This window comes from Cyanistes caeruleus, chromosome 37 (assembly GCF_971803275.1).
Source record: "Cyanistes caeruleus chromosome 37, bCyaCae1.hap1.1, whole genome shotgun sequence".
Classification (NCBI taxonomy): Eukaryota; Metazoa; Chordata; class Aves; order Passeriformes; family Paridae; genus Cyanistes; species Cyanistes caeruleus.
In genome coordinates, this window is record NC_141738.1 from 581,683 (window position 1) to 601,999 (window position 20,317).

General features: G+C 60.3%; 2 protein-coding genes and 1 non-coding gene across 3 annotated transcripts in view; 1 reads left to right on the top strand and 2 right to left on the bottom strand.

The window, feature by feature from the left end:
- The first annotated feature begins 3,582 nt into the window (after positions 1 to 3,582).
- On the top strand, positions 3,583 to 8,084 carry LOC111944932 (adenosine deaminase tRNA specific 3). The gene is made up of 2 exons (XM_086871700.1): positions 3,583 to 3,859; positions 4,741 to 8,084. The coding sequence occupies exons 1-2, from the start codon at positions 3,613 to 3,615 to the stop codon at positions 8,082 to 8,084; spliced, it is 3,591 nt and encodes a 1,196-aa protein (XP_086727826.1). The 5' UTR covers positions 3,583 to 3,612.
- Positions 8,085 to 13,626: 5,542 nt separating this feature from the next.
- On the bottom strand, positions 13,627 to 13,763 carry LOC111943203 (U8 small nucleolar RNA). Its single transcript, XR_002870829.2, has one exon. It is a non-coding gene; the product is annotated as a U8 small nucleolar RNA (small nucleolar RNA).
- A 717-nt stretch (positions 13,764 to 14,480) lies between these two features.
- LOC147647465 (uncharacterized) overlaps positions 14,481 to 20,317 on the bottom strand; it is a 6,558-nt gene continuing 721 nt past the window's right edge. Inside the window, exons 2-4 of the mRNA XM_086871702.1 lie at positions 18,539 to 18,731; positions 15,368 to 15,461; positions 14,481 to 15,293 (exon numbers count right to left, since the gene is read on the bottom strand). Of these exons, the coding sequence (XP_086727828.1) occupies positions 14,481 to 15,293; positions 15,368 to 15,461; positions 18,539 to 18,731 (1,100 nt within the window). The remainder of the gene's footprint in view (positions 15,294 to 15,367; positions 15,462 to 18,538; positions 18,732 to 20,317) is intronic.

The window sequence follows — 20,317 nt, forward strand, 5'->3', positions numbered from 1 at the left end:
CCAGTGTTCCCAGTTTGGGGCTCCCAGTGCTCCCAGTTTGGGCTCCCAGTGCTCCCAGTTTGGGCTCCCAGTGCTCCCAGTTTGGGGCTCCCAGTGCTCCCAGTGCTCCCAGTTTGGGCTCCCAGTGTTCCCAGTTTGGGGCTCCCAGTGCTCCCAGTTTGGGCTCCCAGTGCTCCCAGTTTGGGCTCCCAGTGCTCCCAGTTTGGGGCTCCCAGTGCTCCCAGTGCTCCCAGTTTGGGCTCCCAGTGCTCCCAGTGCTCCCAGTTTGGGCTCCCAGTGCTCCCAGTGCTCCCAGTTTGGGGCTCCCAGTTTGGGCTCCCAGTGCTCCCAGTTTGGGCTCCCAGTGCTCCCAGTTTGGGCTCCCAGTGCTCCCAGTTTGGGGCTCCCAGTGCTCCCAGTTTGGGCTCCCAGTGCTCCCAGTTTGGGGCTCCCACTGCTCCCAGTTTGGGGCTCCCAGTGCTCCCAGTTTGGGGCTCCCAGTGCTCCCAGTTTGGGCTCCCAGTGCTCCCAGTTTGGGCTCCCAGTGCTCCCAGTGCTCCCAGTGCTCCCAGTTTGGGGCTCCCAGTGCTCCCAGTGCTCCCAGTGCTCCCAGTTTGGGGCTCCCAGTGCTCCCAGTGCTCCCAGTTTGGGCTCCCAGTGCTCCCAGTTTGGGGCTCCCAGTGCTCCCAGTTTGGGGCTCCCAGTGCTCCCAGTTTGGGGCTCCCAGTGCTCCCAGTTTGGGCTCCCAGTGCTCCCAGTGCTCCCAGTGCTCCCAGTGCTCCCAGTTTGGGCTCCCAGTGCTCCCAGTTTGGGCTCCCAGTGCTCCCAGTGCTCCCAGTTTGGGGCTCCCAGTGCTCCCAGTGCTCCCAGTTTGGGCTCCCAGTGCTCCCAGTTTGGGCTCCCAGTGCCCCCAGTTTGGGCTCCCAGTGCTCCCAGTGCTCCCAGTTTGGGGCTCCCAGTGCTCCCAGTGCTCCCAGTGCTCCCAGTGCTCCCAGTGCTCCCAGTTTGGGGCTCCCAGTGCTCCCAGTTTGGGGCTCCCAGTGCTCCCAGTGCTCCCAGTGCTCCCAGTTTGGGGCTCCCAGTGCTCCCAGTTTGGGCTCCCAGTGCTCCCAGTGCTCCCAGTGCTCCCAGTTTGGGGCTCCCAGTGCTCCCAGTTTGGGCTCCCAGTGCTCCCAGTTTGGGCTCCCAGTGCTCCCAGTGCTCCCAGTGCTCCCAGTTTGGGGCTCCCAGTGCTCCCAGTTTGGGGCTCCCAGTGCTCCCAGTGCTCCCAGTGCTCCCAGTGCTCCCAGTTTGGGCTCCCAGTGCTCCCAGTTTGGGCTCCCAGTGCTCCCAGTGCTCCCAGTGCTCCCAGTTTGGGGCTCCCAGTGCTCCCAGTTTGGGGCTCCCAGTGCTCCCAGTTTGGGCTCCCAGTGCTCCCAGTTTGGGGCTCCCAGTGCTCCCAGTGCTCCCAGTGCTCCCAGTTTGGGGCTCCCAGTGCTCCCAGTTTGGGGCTCCCAGTGCTCCCAGTTTGGGGCTCCCAGTGCTCCCAGTTTGGGGCTCCCAGTGCTCCCAGTTTGGGCTCCCAGTGCTCCCAGTTTGGGCTCCCAGTGCTCCCAGTTTGGGGCTCCCAGTGCTCCCAGTTAGGGGCTCCCAGTGCTCCCAGTTTGGGCTCCCAGTGCTCCCAGTTTGGGCTCCCAGTGCTCCCAGTGCTCCCAGTGCTCCCAGTTTGGGCTCCCAGTGCTCCCAGTTTGGGCTCCCAGTGCTCCCAGTGCTCCCAGTTTGGGGCTCCCAGTGCTCCCAGTGCTCCCAGTGCTCCCAGTTTGGGGCTCCCAGTGCTCCCAGTTTGGGGCTCCCAGTTTGGGGCTCCCAGTGCTCCCAGTTTGGGCTCCCAGTGCTCCCAGTGCTCCCAGTTTGGGCTCCCAGTGCTCCCAGTGCTCCCAGTTTGGGCTCCCAGTGCTCCCAGTTTGGGCTCCCAGTGCTCCCAGTGCTCCCAGTTTGGGCTCCCAGTGCTCCCAGTTTGGGGCTCCCAGTGCTCCCAGTTTGGGGCTCCCAGTGCTCCCAGTTTGGGGCTCCCAGTGCTCCCAGTTTGGGCTCCCAGTGCTCCCAGTTTGGGGCTCCCAGTGCTCCCAGTTTGGGATGGGGATGGGCACCGGTGCAAACTGGTGCTCCAGGGCTGTACTGGCCAGAACTGGGCCGAAATGGGCCGAGCTGGGCCAAACTGGTTTGAACTGGTCGGATCTGGTCCGAACTGGTCTGTACTGGTCTGTACTGGTCCGAACTGGTCTGTACTGGGAGCACTGGTCTGTCCTGGTCGGATCGGGCGCGGCGGCTCCTCCCGCCCGCCAGGGGGCGCTGCAGGCCCGGCCCCGCCCCCTCTCGGTGGTTCCGGCTCTGGCCCCGCCCCCTCTCGGTGGTTCCGGCTCTGGCCCCGCCCCCTCTCGGTGGTTCCGGCTCTGGCCCCGCCCCCTCTCGGTGGTTCCGGCTCTGGCCCCGCCCCCTCTCGGTGGTTCCGGCTCTGGCCCCGCCCATTCCGGCCCCGCAGCCAATCAGCGGCGAGCGGCGGGAGCGACGCGTGAGGGGAGAACTGGGGGAACTGGGAAGGTACTGGGGGGACTGGGAGGGACTGGGGGGACTGGGAGGACTGGGAGGGAACTGGGGGTTACTGGGAGCACTGGGAAGGTACTGGGAGGGAACTGGGGGTTACTGGGAGGGAACTGGGGGTACTGGGAGGGAACTGGGAGCACTGGGAAGGTACTGGGGGTATTGGGAGGGAACTGGGGGTACTGGGAGGGGACTGGGGGTTACTGGGAGCACTGGGAAGGTACTGGGAGGGACTGGGAGGGACTGGGGAGGTCTCTGGGGGTACTGGGAGGGAACTGGGGGTACTGGGAGGGAACTGGGAGCGGTGGGAGGGAATTGGGGGGGGTACTGGGAGCACTGGGAAGGTACTGGGGGGTTACTGGGAGGGAACTGGGGGTACTGGGAGGGAACTGGGGGTACTGGGAGCACTGGGGGTGTTACTGGGAGGGAACTGGGAGCGGTGGGAGGGAATTGGCGGCGAACTGGGAGCACTGGGAAGGTACTGGGAGGGAACTGGGAGGGAACTGGGGGAACTGGGAGGGAACTGGGAGGGAACTGGGAGCACTGGGAGGGGACTGGGAGGGAACTGGGAGCACTGGGAAGGTACTGGGAGGGAACTGGGAGCACTGGGAGGGGACTGGGGGTTACTGGGAGCACTGGGAGTGACAAACTGGGAGGAACTGGGGGGTTGCTGGGGGTTACTGGGAGCACTGGGAGGGAACTGGGGAGTTAAACTGGGAGCACTGGGGGTTACTGGGAGGGTACTGGGAGCACTGGGAGGAGGCTCTGGGGGGGTTCCCGCCCCTCCCCCTTTCAGCCCCTCCCCCTTTCAGCCCCTCCCCCTCTCAGCCCCTCCCCATCTCAGCCCCTCCCCCTCTCACCCCTCCCCCTCTCACCCCTCCCCCTCTCACCCCTCCCCCTCTCACCCCTCCCCCTCTCAGCCCCTCCCCCTCTCAGCCCCTCCCCCTCTCACCCCTCCCCCTCTCACCCCTCCCCCCTCTCACCCCTCCCCCCTCTCACCCCTCCCCCTCTCAGCCCCTCCCCCTCTCAGCCCCTCCCCCTCTCCCCAGGTCGATGCCGCAGGTGGGGGAGGGGCCGCTCCCCCCCTCCCCTCCCCCCCCTCGCGCCGTGCCCTGGTGGGGGGAGGGGCGGGGGCGGGGCCTGCCGGTGCTGGGGGGATGGGCGGCGCCCCTGCTGCTCCCCCGGGAGACCCCGCGGCTGCTGCGGGAGCTGCCGCCCCTCCCCCACCTGCCCCACCTCAAACGGGTCCGGGCGGGGCCCGGGGGGGCGGAGCTACTGCTGAGCCTCGACCCCCCCCACGGTACTGGGGGGACTGGGAGCGACTGGGAGGGACTGGGATGGGAATGGGAGGGACTGGGAGGGGAATGGGAGGGACTGGGAGGGACTGGGAGGGACTGGGAGGGACTGGGATGGGAATGGGGGGGGACTGGGATGGGAATGGGAGGGACTGGGAGGGACTGGGGGGGACTGGGGGGGACTGGGAGGGACTGGGAGGGACTGGGAGGGACTGGGGGGGACTGGGATGGACTGGGAGGGGACTGGGGGGGACTGGGGGGGACTGGGAGGGACTGGGATGGACTGGGAGGGGACTGGGGGGGACTGGGAGGGACTGGGAGGGACTGGGAGGGACTGGGGAGGGACTGGGAGGGGAATGGGGGGGACTGGGAGGGACTGGGATGGACTGGGAGGGACTGGGAGGGACTGGGAGGGACTGGGAGGGACTGGGAGGGGAATGGGGGGGGACTGGGAGGGACTGGGAGGGACTGGGAGGGACTGGGGGGGACTGGGAGGGGACTGGGAGGGACTGGGAGGGACTGGGAGGGACTGGGGGGGACTGGGAGGGACTGGGGGGGACTGGGAGGGGACTGGGAGGGACTGGAAGGGGACTGGGAGGGACTGGAAGGGGACTGGGAGGGACTGGGAGGTCACTGGGGTTACTGGTCTCACTGGGGGGTTACTGGTCTCACTGGGAGCCGTTACTGGGAGCACTGGGAGCCGTTACTGGTTTCACTGGGAGCCCTTACTGGTCTCACTGGGGGGTTACTGGTCTCACTGGGGGCCGTTACTGGTCTCACTGGGGGCCGTTACTGGGAGCACTGGGAGCCGTTACTGGTTTCACTGGGAGCCGTTACTGGTTTCACTGGGAGCCCTTACTGGTCTCACTGGTGTCCCTGGGCGCAGGCGATGGGACCCCCATCGATTACATCACCGTCGATGATGACGTCACCGATTACGTCACCGATTACGTCACCGCGACCCCCGGGGCTGAAAAATGGACCGGTACCACCAGTAAAACCAGTAACACCAGTAACACCAGTACCACCAGTACCACCAGTAAAACCAGTACCACCAGTAACACCAGTACCACCAGCATAACCAGTACCAGTGATACCAGTATAACCGGTACTGCCAGTATAACCAGTACCAGTGACACCGGTACCAGTACCACCAGTACAACCAGTGACACCAGTACAACCGGTACCAGTGACAGCAGGACCAGTGACACCAGTACAACCAGTGACACCAGTACAACCGGTACCAGTGACAGCAGGACCAGTGACACCAGTACAACCAGTGACACCAGTACAACCGGTACCAGTGACAGCAGGACCAGTGACACCAGTACAAGCAGTACCAGTAACACCAGTAACACCAGTAACACCAGTACCAGCATGCCCATGGGGACCACCAGTACAACCAGTACCAGTGACACCGGTACCAGTGACACCAGTACAACCAGTACCACCAGTACAACCGGTACCAGTGACAGCAGGACCACCAGTGACGCCTCTGCTACCGGTGGAACCAGTACCACCAGTAACACCAGTATGAGGGCTACCGGTACCACTGACACCGGTATCACCAGTACCACCAGTACCAGTGGCTCCAGTACCACCGGTACCACCAGTACCAGTGACATCTCTGCCACCAGTACCACCAGTACCACCAGTACCAGTGGCTGCAGTGCTACCGGTACCACCAGTACCACCGGTACCGGTACCACCAGTACCACCGGTACCACCGGTACCACCGGTACCAGAGCCATCAGTACCAGTAACCCCAGTGCAACCGGTACCAGTGATTCCAGTACCACCAGTGACACCGGTACCACCGGTACCACCAGCACCAGAACCACCGGTACCACCAGTCCCAGTGACACCAGTACCACCAATACCAGTAACACCAGTATCGGAACTACCAGTACCACCGGTACCAGTGACACCAGTACCACCAGTGACACCGGTACCACCAGTACCACCAGCACCAGAACCACCGGTACCACCGGTCCCAGTGACACCAGTGCCACCAGTACCACCAATACCAGTAACACCAGTATCGGAGCTACCAGTACCACCAGTACCACCAGTCCCAGTGACACCAGTGCCACCAGTACCAACAGCACCAGTACCACCAGTGACACCAGTACCACTGGCACCAGCACCACCGGTGTCACCGGTCCCACCACTACCAGTGACACCAGTACCACCAGTACCAGTGACACCAGTACAACCAGTACCGGTGACTCCAGTACCACCAGTACCGGTGCCACCAGTGCCACCAGTGCCACCTGTCCCGGTGTCCCCGGTGGTATCCGCTGGCCGCCCGCCGTTCGCTCCGCGCTCTTTCCGCCTGTTGCTCCGCCTGTTCTGGGTACCCCGTTCCGCGTCCGCCTTCCCGGCCGCGTCCCCGCTCCGGGTGCCGAGTCGGCGGCGGCGGCGGCCGGGGGTTTGTGGCCGTGGTGGCGCCGGGCCCCGGTGCCGGTGCCGGTTCCCCCGGCGCTGTCGCGGCGCGAGGCACGGCTGGCGCGGGCGGCCATGGCGGTGGCGCGGGCGGCGGGCGCGGGGCGCGGGGCGGGGGCGGCGGCGCTGGACCCCCGCAGCGGGCGGGTGTTGGCCGTGGGCTGGGACCGGAGAGGGGAGAGCGGGGACGGGCGACACCCGCTGCGGCACGCCGCCATCGACTGCATCGGCCGCGCCGCCAGAGAGAGACGGCGCGGGGACGGCACCGGGAGGGGTGACGTCAGCGGGAGGGGCGGTGACGTCACCGGGAGGGGCGGTGATATCATTGGGAGGGGCGGTGACGTCACCGGGAGTGGGAATGATGTCATTGGGAGGGGCAGTGATGTCACCGGGAGTGGTGGTGACATCACTGGGAGGGGCGGTGACGTCACCAGGAGTGGGAATGATGTCATTGGGAGGGGCGGTGACATCACCAGGAGTGGGAATGGCGTCATCGGGAGGGGCGGTGACGTCATCAGGAGCGGGGGTGACGTCATCGGGAGCAGGGGTGATGTCATCGGGAGGGGCGGTGACATCACCGGGAGCGGGGGTGATGTCGTGGGGAAGGGTGGTGATGTCATAGGGAAGGGGAGTGACGTCATGAGGAGGGGCGGTGATGTCATAGCTGAGAGGGGTGATGTCAGCACTGGGGGTGGTGATGTCATGGGGAGGGGCGCTGACATCATCGGGAAGGGCGGTGACGTCGCTGGGAGCGGGGGTGACGTCATGGGTAGAGGTGGTGACGTCATGGGGAGGGGTGATGATGTCACGGGGAGGGCATCACGTGGTCAGGGACAGCGCGGTGACGTCATCGCTGAGGACGGTGACGTCACGGGGAGGGCATCACGTGGTCAGGGACAGCGTGGTGACGTCATCGCTGAGGACAGTGACGTCACGGGGAGGGCGCGGCGGCGGCGGGGACACCCCGGGGACGACGACGGCGGCGTCGGGGCCAAGGTCGCCAGGTTTGGGGACGATGACGTCATCGGCGACCGCAATGACGTCACCACCACCGCCATCATAAGCCATCACAATGACGTCATCGCCAGTCATGCTGACATAATAAGGGGTCGTGATGACGTCATAAACCACCATGATGACGTCATAACGGTTAATGATGTCATAAGTAGTCATGGTGACGTCATGAGGGATCATGACGATGTCATGAGTGATCACAGTGATGTCACAAGGGGTCGCGATGACGTCATAAGGGGTCACGATGACGTCATAAGAGGTCACAGCGATGTTATAAGGGGTCGCGATGACGTCATTGCTGGTAATGATGACACCATAAGGGGTCACGATGACGTCATGAGGTGTAATGATGACGTCAGAGGGGCTCACGATGACGTCACAAGGTGTCACGATGACGTCATCCGCCGTCTTGACGACTTCGCCGCCTCCCTGGGCGCCGTCCCCCTGGACCTGACGGGTCACGTGATCCCGGGGGCGGCCGAGGTGGGCGCCGCCGATGACGTCACCGCCGTCGGCGACGACGTCGCCGGCGATGACGTCACGGGGGGTTACCTGCTGCGCGGCTGCGACGTGTTCGTGACGCGGGAGCCGTGCGCGCTGTGCGCCATGGCGCTGCTGCACGCCCGCGTGCGCCGCGTCTTCTACGGCAGCAGCCGCGCCCAGGGAGCGCTGGGGACGCGCTACGGCATCCACGGGCACCCCCGGCTCAACCACCGCTACCGGGTGTACGCCGGGTGTACTGGGGGCACTGGGAGTACTGGGAATGGGTAACTGGGGGTACTGGGAATGGGTAACTGGGGATACTGGGAGCACTGGGAATGGGTAACTGGGAGCACTGGGAGCGCTGGGGACGCGCTACGGCATCCACGGGCACCCCCGGCTCAACCACCGCTACCGGGTGTACGCCGGGTGTACTGGGGGTACTGGGAATGGGTAACTGGGGATACTGGGGATACTGGGAATGGGTAACTGGGGGTACTGGGAGCACTGGGAATGGGTAACTGGGGATACTGGGAGCACTGGGAATGGGTGACTGGGAGCACTGGGGGTACTGGGAATGGGTAACTGGGGATACTGGGGATACTGGGAATGGGTAACTGGGAGCACTGGGAGCGCTGGGGACGCGCTACGGCATCCACGGGCACCCCCGGCTCAACCACCGCTACCGGGTGTACGCCGGGTGTACTGGGGGCACTGGGAATGGGTGACTGGGGGCACTGGGAATGGGAACTGGGGATACTGGGGGCACTGGGAGCACTGGGAATGGGTAACTGGGGGTACTGGGAGCACTGGGAATGGGTAACTGGGGATACTGGGGGAACTGGGAATGGGTAACTGGGGGCACTGGGAGCGCTGGGGACGCGCTACGGCATCCACGGGCACCCCCGGCTCAACCACCGCTACCGGGTGTACGCCGGGTGTACTGGGGGAACTGGGAATGGGTAACTGGGGATACTGGGAGCACTGGGAATGGGTAACTGGGGGCACTGGGAGCGCTGGGAATGGGTAACTGGGAGCACTGGGAGTACTGGGAATGGGTAACTGGGAGCACTGGGAGCACTGGGAATGGGTAACTGGGGGTACTGGGGGTACTGGGAGCACTGGGAATGGGTAACTGGGGATACTGGGGGTACTGGGAATGGGAACTGGGGATACTGGGAACACTGGGAATGGGTAACTGGGAGCGCTGGGGACGCGCTACGGCATCCACGGGCACCCCCGGCTCAACCACCGCTACCGGGTGTACGCCGGGTGTACTGGGGGAACTGGGAATGGGTAACTGGGGATACTGGGAGCACTGGGAATGGGTAACTGGGGGCACTGGGAGCGCTGGGAATGGGTAACTGGGAGCACTGGGAGTACTGGGAATGGGTAACTGGGAGCACTGGGAGCACTGGGAATGGGTAACTGGGGGTACTGGGGGTACTGGGAATGGGTGACTGGGGGTACTGGGAGCGCTGGGAATGGGTCACTGGGGATACTGGGGATACTGGGAATGGGTAACTGGGGGCACTGGGAGCACTGGGAATGGGAATTGGGGGTACTGGGATATACTGGGGGATACTGGGAGTCGGTGACTGCGTGACAATTAAAACCATTTTTGGAATTTTTTTGAATTTTCTGGAAATTTTCTTGAATTTTCTGGAATTTTTTGGATTTTTTTTTTAATAATTTCTTTTGTTTTCTGTATTTATTTATTTTTTTTTTTTAATTTTCTGGAATTTTCTGGATTTTTTTTTTTTTTTAATTTTCTGGAATTTTCTGGAATTCGGTGACGTCACTTCCCCGTCCCGGTGGCACCGCCCGGCTCCGGCCGCTCCCGAGGGCTTTGGGAAATTCGGGAATCGTTTCCAGGGGGAAAGAAACCCAAAATTCCCCAAAATTCACCCAAAACTCCCCAAAACCCGCATGGAATTCCTCAAAATTCCTCAAATTCCACCCAAAACTCCCCAAAATCTGCATGGAATTCCCCAAAATTCCTCAAATTCCACCCAAAACTCCCCAAAATCTGCATGGAATTCCTCAAAATTCCTCAAAATCGGCCCAAAATTCCCCAAAATCCACCCGAAACTCCCCAAAATCCTCCCAAAATTCCTCAAATTCCACCCAAAACTCCTCAAATTCCCTCAAAACTCCCCAAAATCTGCCCAAAACTCCCCAAAATCTGCCCAGAATTCCTCAAAATCCACCCAAAACTCCCCAAAATCTGCACAGAATTCCTCAAAATCCACCCAAAACTCCTCAAATTCCACCCAAAACTCCCCAAAATCTGCATGGAATTCCCCAAAATTCCTCAAAATCCACCCAAAACTCCTCAAATTCCACCCAAAACTCCCCAAAATCTGCACAGAATTCCTCAAAATCCACCCAAAATTCCTCAAATTCCACCCAAAACTCCTCAAAATCTGCACAGAATTCCCCAAAATTCCTCAAAATCCACCCAAAACTCCTCAAATTCCACCCAAAACTCCTCAAAATCTGCACAGAATTCCCCAAAATTCCTCAAAATCCACCCAAAACTCCTCAAATTCCACCCAAAACTCCCCAAAATCTGCACAGAATTCCTCAAAATCCACCCAAAATTCCTCAAATTCCACCCAAAACTCCTCAAAATCTGCACAGAATTCCCCAAAATTCCTCAAAATCCACCCAAAACTCCTTAAAATCGGCCCGAAACTCCCCAAAATCTGCCAAAAATTCCACAAATTCCATCCAAAACTCCTCAAATTCCCTCAAAACTCCCCAAAATCTGCCCAGAACTCCCCAAAATCCGCATGGAATTCCCCAAAATTCCTCAAAATCGGCCCAAAACTCCCCAAAATCCACCCAAAATTCCTCAAATTCCACCCAAAACTCCTCAAAATCCGCATGGAATTCCCCAAAATTCCTCAAAGTCCACCCAAAACTCCCCAAAATCTGCATGGAATTCCCCAAAATTCCTCAAAATCGGCCCAAAAGTCCCCAAAATCTGCCCAGAATTCCTCAAAATTCCTCAAATTCCACCCAAAACTCCCCAAAATCTGCACAGAATTCCTCAAAATCCACCCAAAACTCCTCAAAATCCACCCAAAACTCCTCAAATTCCACCCAAAACTCCTCAAATTCCATCCAAAACTCCCCCAAATCCACCCCAAACTCCACGAAACTTCCCCCGCTCCTCCAGGGGGACACGGGGATGGACAAACGGACACGGGGATGGACACGGGGATGGACATTGGGGTGGACAGATGGACACAGGGACAAACGGACACAGGGATGGACAAATGGACACTGGGATGGACACAGGGATGGACACGGGGATGGACAAACGGACACAGGGATGGACACAAGGATGGACATTGGGGTGGACAGATGGACACAGGGATGGACAAATGGACACGGGGATGGACAAATGGACACTGGGATGGACATGGGGATGGACAAACGGACATGGCAATGGACATAAGGATGGACATGGGGATGGACACAGATGGACACAGGGATGGACACAGGGATGGACATTGGGGTGGACAAACGGACACTGGGATGGACATGGGGATAGAAACAGGGATGGACACGGGGATGGACAAACGGACACTCGGATGGACATGGGGATGGACACAGACAAAGGGATGGACACAGATGGACAAACGGACACAAGGATGGACACGGGGATGGACATTGGGGTGGACACAGGGATGGACAAACGGACATGGGGATGGACAGACGGACACGGGGATGGACACACGGATGGACACGGGGATGGACAAAGGGACAAATGGACACGGGGATGGACAAACGGACATGGCAATGGACACAGGGATGGACATGGGGGATGGACACAGATGGACAAACGGACACAGGGATGGACATGGGGATGGACATTGGGGTGGACAGATGGACACAGGGATGGACACAGATGGACACAGGGATGGACATGGGGATGGACAGATGGACACAGGGACAAATGGACAGAGGGATGGACAAAGGAATGGACACAGGGCTGGACAGATGGACACTGGGATGGACATGGGGGTGGGACATGGACACGGGGATGGACAAACAGACATGGCAGTGGACACAGGGATGGACATTGGGGTGGACACAGATGGACACAGGGACAAATGGACAGAGGGATGGACAAATGGACACTGACTGGGATGGACACAGGGATGGACAGATGGACACTGGGATGGACACAGGGATGGACACAGGGATGGACAGATGGACACTGGAATGGACACAAGGATGGACACAGGGATGGACACAGGGATGGACAAACGGACACGGGGATGGACAAATGGACGCTGGGATGGACACAGGGATGGACACGGGGATGGACAAGGGGGTGGACACGGACAAACAGACACAGGGATGGACATAGGGGTGGGACATGGACACAGGGATGGACAAACGGACACGGGGATGGACAGATGGACACAGGGACAAATGGACACTGGGATGGACACAGGGACAAACGGACACGGGGATGGACAAACGGACACTGGGATGGACACAGACAAAGGGATGGACACAGGGATGGACAGATGGACACAAGGATGGACTCAGGGCTGGACAGATGGACATGGGGGTGGGACATGGACACAGGGATGGACAAACGGACACAGGGATGGACACAAGGACGGACACAGGGATGGACACAGGGATGGACAAACAGACACTGGGATGGACCAGTACAAACCAGTATAAACCAGTTTAAATCAGTACAAACTAACACAAACCAGTGGAAACCAGAACAAACCAGCATAAACCAGCTTAATCCAGTATAAACCAGCGTAAACCAGTATGAGCCAATACAAACCAGTGTAAACCAGTTCAAACCAGTATGAGCTAATGCAAACCAGTGTAAACCAGTTCAAACCAGTATGAGCTAATACAAACCAGTGCAAACCAGTGTAAACCAGTTTAAACCTGTATAAACCAGTGTAAACCAGTACAAACCAGTATGAACCGGTACAAACCAGCATAAGCCCGTATAAACCAGTGTAAACCAGTACAAGCCAATACAAACCAGTATAAACCAGTATAGACCAGTATGAACTGATACAAACCAGTACGAGCCAATACAAACCAGTATAAACCAGTATAGACCAGTATGAACTGATACAAACCAGTACGAGCCAATACAAACCAGTATAAACCAGTATAGACCAGTATGAACTGATACAAACCAGTACGAGCCAATACAAACCAGTATAAACCAGTATAGACCAGTATGAACTGATACAAACCAGTACGAGCCAATACAAACCAGTATAAACCAGTATAGACCAGTATGAACTGATACAAACCAGTACGAGCCAATACAAACCAGTATAAACCAGTACAAACCAGTATGAGCTAATACAAACCAGTATAAACCAGTGTAAACCAGTTCAAACCAGTATGAACCAATACAAACCAGTATAAACCAGTGTAAACCAGTTCAAACCAGTATGAGCTAATACAAACCAGTATAAACCAGTGTAAACCAGTTTAAACCAGTATGAGCCAATACAAACCAGTATAAACCAGTGTAAACCAGTTCAAACCAGTATGAGCCAATACAAACCAGTATAAACCAGTGTAAACCAGTTCAAACCAGTATGAACCAATACAAACCAGTATAAACCAGTGTAAACCAGTTCAAACCAGTATGCGCTAATACAAACCAGTGCAAACCAGCATAAACCAGTTTACACCTGTATAAACCAGTGTAAACCAGTACAAACCACTTTAAACCGGTTACGTCACCATGTCAGGAAGTCACGCGCACAGAAGGCGCTCACGTGACCCCGCGGTTTTTCCCGCCTCTTTGCCCCGCGCAGGCGCAGTCAGAGTCAATGGCAGCGCGGGCCGTTGTTGCGCGGCCCGCGCCCCGCGTCTGACGTAATCACTGACGTCATCACGCCGCGCTCATCACGTGCTGCCCGCGTGTGCGGGGCAGGTCAGGATGTACCGCACTGACGATACCGCCCCTCCCCCCCGAGCGGGGATCCCAGCCCTCCCCTCCCCCACCGAGGTCACCGCGACCCCCCCCGCGACCCCTCCCGGGACCCCTCCCCCAACCCCGCCCCTCCCCCTCCCCCGCCGCCCCCACCCCCACCCCAAAATTCCGCCCCCCCGGGGAGCGACCCCCCGAAACCCCGCGCGGTTTCGCTCCCAGGGTGCACCGCGGCGCTCATTTGCATGAGGGGCGTGGCCAGGGCGGTGTTTTCGCGCTAAAAACGGGATTTAACGGGGTGGGGGAGGGGTTGGGACACCAAGGAGGGGGCGGGGGGGAGGGGGAGGGGTGAGGGGGGGAGGGGAGGGGCCTGGGGGGATTTTGGGGACCCCCCCCCGGGAGGTTTTGGGGATCCCAAGGATGAGGCTGGGGGGGAGGGGTCAGGGAGACCCCCGGGGGTGTCGGGGGGTGGGGGAGGGGATTTGGGGAAGGTTCCGGAAGTTTGGGGACCCCCCCCCCCCCCCCAAACCTCTTCGGCTGGGGGAGGGGGAGGGTCACAAATTTTGGGGACCCTCGGTGGGGGGGGAGGGGCGGCTTTTGGGACCTCCAAACCTCCCCGCAGCCCCTCCCCCCCCCCCCATTTCGACCCCTCCCCCACCCCGAAATTTCCCCCTCTGGGGCGACCCCCGCCCCAAAACGAGGCCGCGTTTTGCTCCCAGCGTGCCCCGCGGCGCTCATTTGCATCAGGGGGCGTGGCCACGGGTGGTTTTCGCGCCAGAATTGGAATTTATTGAAAAATTTGGGGGGGTTGGGGACCCTCGGAGCCTTTGGGGACCCCTGGGGGGGATTGGGGGACCCTTGGGGGGGTTTGGGGACCCTTGGGGGGGTTTTGGGGACCCCCAGGGTGGGGCTGGGGGATTTTGGGGTCCCCTGGGGGGGGATTGGGGGACCCTTGGGGGGGTTTGGGGACCCTTGGGGGGGTTTTGGGGACCCCCAGGGTGGGGCTGGGGGGTTTTGGGGACCCCCAGGGTGGGGCTGGGAGATTTTGGGGTCCCTTGCGGGGGGTTCGGGGGTCCCTTGGGAGACCTTTGGGGGGATTTTGGGGACCCCCAGGGATGAGGCCGGGGAGTTCTGGGGACCCTTGGGGGGGGTTCTGGGAGATTTTGGGGACCCTTTGGGGGGGGTCCGGGGTGTTTTGGGGACCCCCAGGATGAGGCTGGGGGGGGTTTGGGGGGGTCCTGGGTGTTTTGGAGACCCCCAGGGTGGGGCTGGGGGGTTTTGGAGACCCCCAGGACGAGGCTGGGGACCCTTTGGGGGGGTCCGGGGTGTTTTGGGGACCCCCAGGATGAGGTTGGGGGGGGGGTCCCGGCAGTTTGGGGGGGTCCCGGGGGGGGTCCCGGCAGTTTGGGGGGGTCCCGGGGGGGTCCCGGCAGTTTGGGGGGTCCCGGGGGGGTCCCGGCAGTTTGGGGGGGTCCCGGGGGGGGTCTCAGAGCGCCCCCCTCTGGCAGAGCAGGACCCGCCCCAGCAGCAGCAGCTCCGTCACGGCCGGGGGGACACTGGGGGGGGGTCAGGGGGGGTCAGGGGAGGGTCTGGGGGGTCCCCAAAACCCCCCCGGGACCCCCGGGCTCACCTGAGCGCGAGCGCGGCCCAGAGGGCGGGGCCGTCCCAGGCCTGGAGCCAACCCAGGGTGAGACCGAGCGCGGCCCCCCCGTGCGACCCCAGCGCTGGGGAGGGGTCGGAAAATGGACCGGAAATGGAGACCCCTCCCCAAATTCCCACTGAGACCCCTCCCCAAATCCCACTGACCCCCCAAACCCCACCGACCCCCCAAACCCCACTGAGACCCCTCCCCAAATCCCACTGACCCCCCCCCCGTGAGAGCCCAGCGCTGGGGAGGGGTCGGAAAATGGACCGGAACTGGAGACCCCTCCCCAAATTATCACTGAGACCCCAAAATATCACTGAGACCCCTCCCCAAATCCCACAGACACCCCAAATCCCACTGAGACCCCTCCCCAAATTATCACTGAGACCCCAAACCCCACTGAGACCCCTCCCCAAATCCCACTGACCCCCCAAACCCCACTGAGACCCCTCCCCAAATCCCACTGAGACCCCTCCCCAAATCACACTGACCCCCCAAACCCCACTGAGACCCCTCCCCAAATCACACTGACCCCCCCCCGTGCGAGCCCAGCGCTGGGGAGGGGTCGGAAAATGGACCGGAACAATGGAGACCCCTCCCCAAATTCCCACTGAGACCCCTCCCCAAATCCCACTGACCCCCCAAACCCCACTGAGACCCCTCCCCAAATCACACTGACCCCCCCCCGTGAGAGCCCAGCGCTGGGGAGGGGTCGGAAAATGGACCGGAACAATGGAGACCCCTCCCCAAATTATCACTGAGACCCCAAAATCCCACTGAGACCCCTCCCCAAATCCCACTGAGACCCCAAACCCCACTGAGACCCCTCCCCAAATCCCACTGAGACCCCAAACCCCACTGAGACCCCTCCCCAAATCCCACTGAGACCCCAAATCCCACTGAGACCCCTCCCCAAATCCCACTGAGACCCCTCCCCAAATCCCACTGAGACCCCAAACCCCACTGAGACCCCTCCCCAAATCCCACTGAGACCCCAAATCCCACTGAGACCCCTCCCCAAATCCCACTGAGACCCCTCCCCAAATCACACTGAGACCCCAAATCCCACTGAGACCCCTCCCCGAATTCCCACTGAGACCCCAAAATATCACTGAGACCACTCCCCAAATCCCACCGACCCCCCAAACCCCACTGAGATCCCCAAACCCCAGTGAGACCCCCAAATCCCACTGAGACCCTTCCCCAAATCCCACTGAGACCCCCAAACCCCACTGAGACCCCCAAAATATCACTGAGACCCCAAACCCCACTGAGACCCCTCCCCAAATTATCACCGAGACCCCTCCCCAAATCCCACCGACCCCCCAAATCCCACTGAGACCCCAAAATCCCACTGAGACCCCTCCCCAAATCCCACAGACCCCCCCAAATTCCCACTGAGACCCCCAAACCCCATTGAGACCCCTCCCCAAATTCCCACTGAGACCCCAAACCCCACTGAGACCCCTCCCCAAAATCCCACAGACCCCCCAAACCCCAGTGAGACCCCCAAGTATCACTGAGACCCCTCCCCAAATTATCACCGAGACCCCCAAACCCCACTGAGACCCCCAAACCCCACTGAGACCCCTCCTCAAATTATCATCGAGACCCCCAAATATCACTGAGACCCCTCCCCAAATTCCCACTGAGACCCCCAAAAATCCCACAGGGACCCCCTCCACAAATCCCCCAAAATTCCGGGATCAGCCCCTCCCCCATTTTGGCCTCACCCCCCAATTTTTGGGATTTTCCCCAATTTTCGGGATTTTTCCCAATTTTTGGGATTTTCCCCAATTTTCGGGATTTTTCCCAATTTTCGGGATTTTCCCCAATTTTCGGGATTTTTCCCAATTTTCGGGGTCCCCCTTCCCAATTTTCGGGATTTCCCCCCAATTTTCGGGATTTCCCTTCCAGTTTTGGGGATTTTCCTTCCCAAATTCCAGGATTTTCTTCCCAACTTTCAGCTTTTCTTCCCCCTTTTTGAAATTTCCCCCCAATTTTCGGGATTTTCCCCCCAATTTTTGGGATTTCCCCCCCAATTTTGGGAATTTTCCCCAAATTTCAGGATTTCCCCCCAATTTTCGCGATTTCCCCCCCCAATTTTCGGGCTTTTCCCCAATTTTCGGGATCCCCCTTCCCAATTTTCAGGATTTCCCCCCCAATTTTCAGGATTTTCCCCAATTTTTGGGATTTCCCCCCCAGTTTTTGGGATTTTCCCCCCCGATTTTCGGGATTTCCCCCCTAAATTTCAGCATTTCCCCCCCAATTTTTGCGTTTTTCCCCCCCAGTTTTGGGAATTTTCCCCAATTTTCGCCATTTTCCCTCCCAATTTTCGGGCTTTTCCCCAATTTTCGGGATTTCCCCCCCAATTTTCGGGATTTTTCCCCCCAATTTTTGCCATTTCCCCCCAATTTTCGGGATTTTCCCCCCAATTTTCGGGATTTCCACCCCAATTTTCGGGATTTTTCCCCCAATTTTTCTCATTTCCCCCCCAATTTTCGGGTTTTTCCCCCCAATTTTCGGGATTTTCCCCCAATTTTTGCCATTTCCCCCCCATTTTTCGGGGTTTTCCCCCAATTTTCGCGGTTTTCCCCCCAATTTTGCTATTTCCCCCACAATTTTCGGGATTTTCCCCCCAATTTTTGCCATTTCCCCCCCAATTTTCGGGATTTTCCCCCCAATTTTCGGGATTTTCCCCCCAATTTTCGGGATTTTTCCCCCAATTTTTCTCATTTCCCCCCCAATTTTCGGGTTTTTCCCCCCAATTTTCGGGTTTTTCCCCCCAATTTTTCTCATTTCCCCCCCAATTTTCGGGATTTTTCCCCCAATTTTCAGGATTTCTCCCCCAATTTTTGCCATTTCCCCCCCAGTTTTCGCGGTTTTCCCCCCAATTTTTGCCATTTTCCCCCAATTTTTGCCATTTCCCCCCAATTTTCGGGATTTTTCCCCCAATTTTTGCCATTTTCCCCAGTTTTTGCCATTTTCCCCCCAATTTTTGCTATTTTCCCCCAATTTTTGCCATTTCCCCCCAATTTTTCTCATTTCCCCCCCAATTTTCGGGTTTTTCCCCCCAGTTTTCCCGGTTTCCCCCCGAATTCCCGGATTTTCCCCAATTCCCGGGATTCTCCCCCATTCCCGGGACCCCCAGGATACAGCCCAGGCTCTGGGCCGGGTGGAACATGGAGACCCCCGAGAGGAACCCCAGGAATTCCAAGGCCAGCAGCGCCAGGGACCCCCCGAGAGCCCCCCAAAACCTGCGGGGAAACGGGGGGGGTCAGCGGGGGGGGACTGGGATACTGGGGATACTGGGAGGATAGTGGGGGGCACTGGGAGGATACTGGGGGTACTGGGGGGGGTACTGGGGGGGGTACTGGGGGGCACTGGGAGCACTGGGATTCTGACCCCAGCAGCGCCAGGGACCCCCCCGAGAGCCCCCCAAAACCTGCGGGAGAACGGGGGGGGGTCAGCGGGGGGGGACTGGGGATACTGGGGGGGCACTGGGGGGGCACTGGGGGTTACTGGGGGGGTACTGGAACACTGGGGGGCACTGGGAGAGCACTGGGGGGGTACTGGGGGACACTGGGGGGCACTGTGAGAGCACTGGGATTCTGACCCCAGAAGCGCCAGGGACCCCCCGAGAGCCCCCCAAAACCTGCGGGGGAACGGGGGGGGTCAGCGAGGGGGGACTGGGGATATTGGGGGCACTGGGGGGGCACTGGGGGGGTACTGGGAGCACTGGGGGGCACTGGGGGGATACTGGGGGGACTGGGGGGGTACTGGGGGGCACTGGGAGCACTGGGATTCTGACCCCAGCAGTGCCAGGGACCCCCCGAGAGCCCCCCAAAACCTGGGGGGAAACGGGGGGGGTCAGCGGGGGGGTACTGGGGATACTGGGGGGCACTGAGGGGGCACTGGGGGGGCACTGGGGGGCACTGGGGGGTACTGGGGGGCACTGGGGGTACTGGGGGGGTACTGGGGGTACTGGGAGGGCACTGGGGGGTACTGGGGGGTACTGGGGGTACTGGGGGGTACTGGGAGGGCACTGGGGGGGCACTGGGGGGTACTGGGGGGGTACTGGGGGGTACTGGGGGGTACTGGGGGGTACTGGGAGGGCACTGGGGGGGCACTGGGGGGTACTGGGGGGGGTACTGGGGGGTACTGGGGGGTACTGGGGGGTACTGGGGGGGTACTGGGGGGTACTGGGGGGTACTGGGGGGCACTGGGGGGTACTGGGGGATACTGGGGGGCACTGGGAGCACTGGGATTCCGACCCCAGCAGCACCAGGACCCCCCGAGAGCCCCCCAAAACCTGCGGGAGAATGGGGGGGGTCAGCGGGGGGGGACTGGGGGGGACTGGGAGTAACTGGGAGCACTGGGGGGGTACTGGGGGGCACTGGGAGAGCACTGGGAGCAACTGGGGCATACTGGGGGGATACTGGGGGGCACTGGGGGATACTGGGGGGGTACTGGGGGATACTGGGGGGGTATTGGAGCAACTGGGGGGGCACTGGGAGATACTGGGAGAGCACTGGGAGTAACTGGGGGGATACTGGGGGGTACTGGGGGGATACTGGGGGGTACTGGGGGGGTACTGGGGGATACTGGGAGCAACTGGGAGCACTGGGGGGGCACTGGGAGATACTGGGGGGATACTGGGGGGTACTGGGAGTAACTGGGGAGTACTGGGAGTAACTGGGGGGTACTGGGAGCACTGTAGAGGGTACTGGGGGGTAATGGGGGATACTGGGAGGGGCACTGGGGGGATACTGGGGGGCACTGGGAGTAACTGGGGGATACTGGGGGGATACTGGGGGGGTACTGGGAATAACTGGGGGGATACTGGAGGGGTACTGGGAGTAACTGGGGCATACTGGGATCAACTGGGAGAGCACTGGGGGGTACTGGGAGGGTACTGGGAGCACTGGGAGGGGC

Excerpts from the sequence above, each read along its gene's own strand:
- LOC111944932 (XM_086871700.1), top strand. The coding sequence starts at position 3,613 with ATGCCGCAGGTGGGGGAGGGGCCGCTCCCCCCCTCCCCTCCCCCCCCT. Across the intron at positions 3,860-4,740 it reads GAGCCTCGACCCCCCCCACG|GCGATGGGACCCCCATCGAT; the intron begins GTACTGGGGGGA and ends CCCTGGGCGCAG.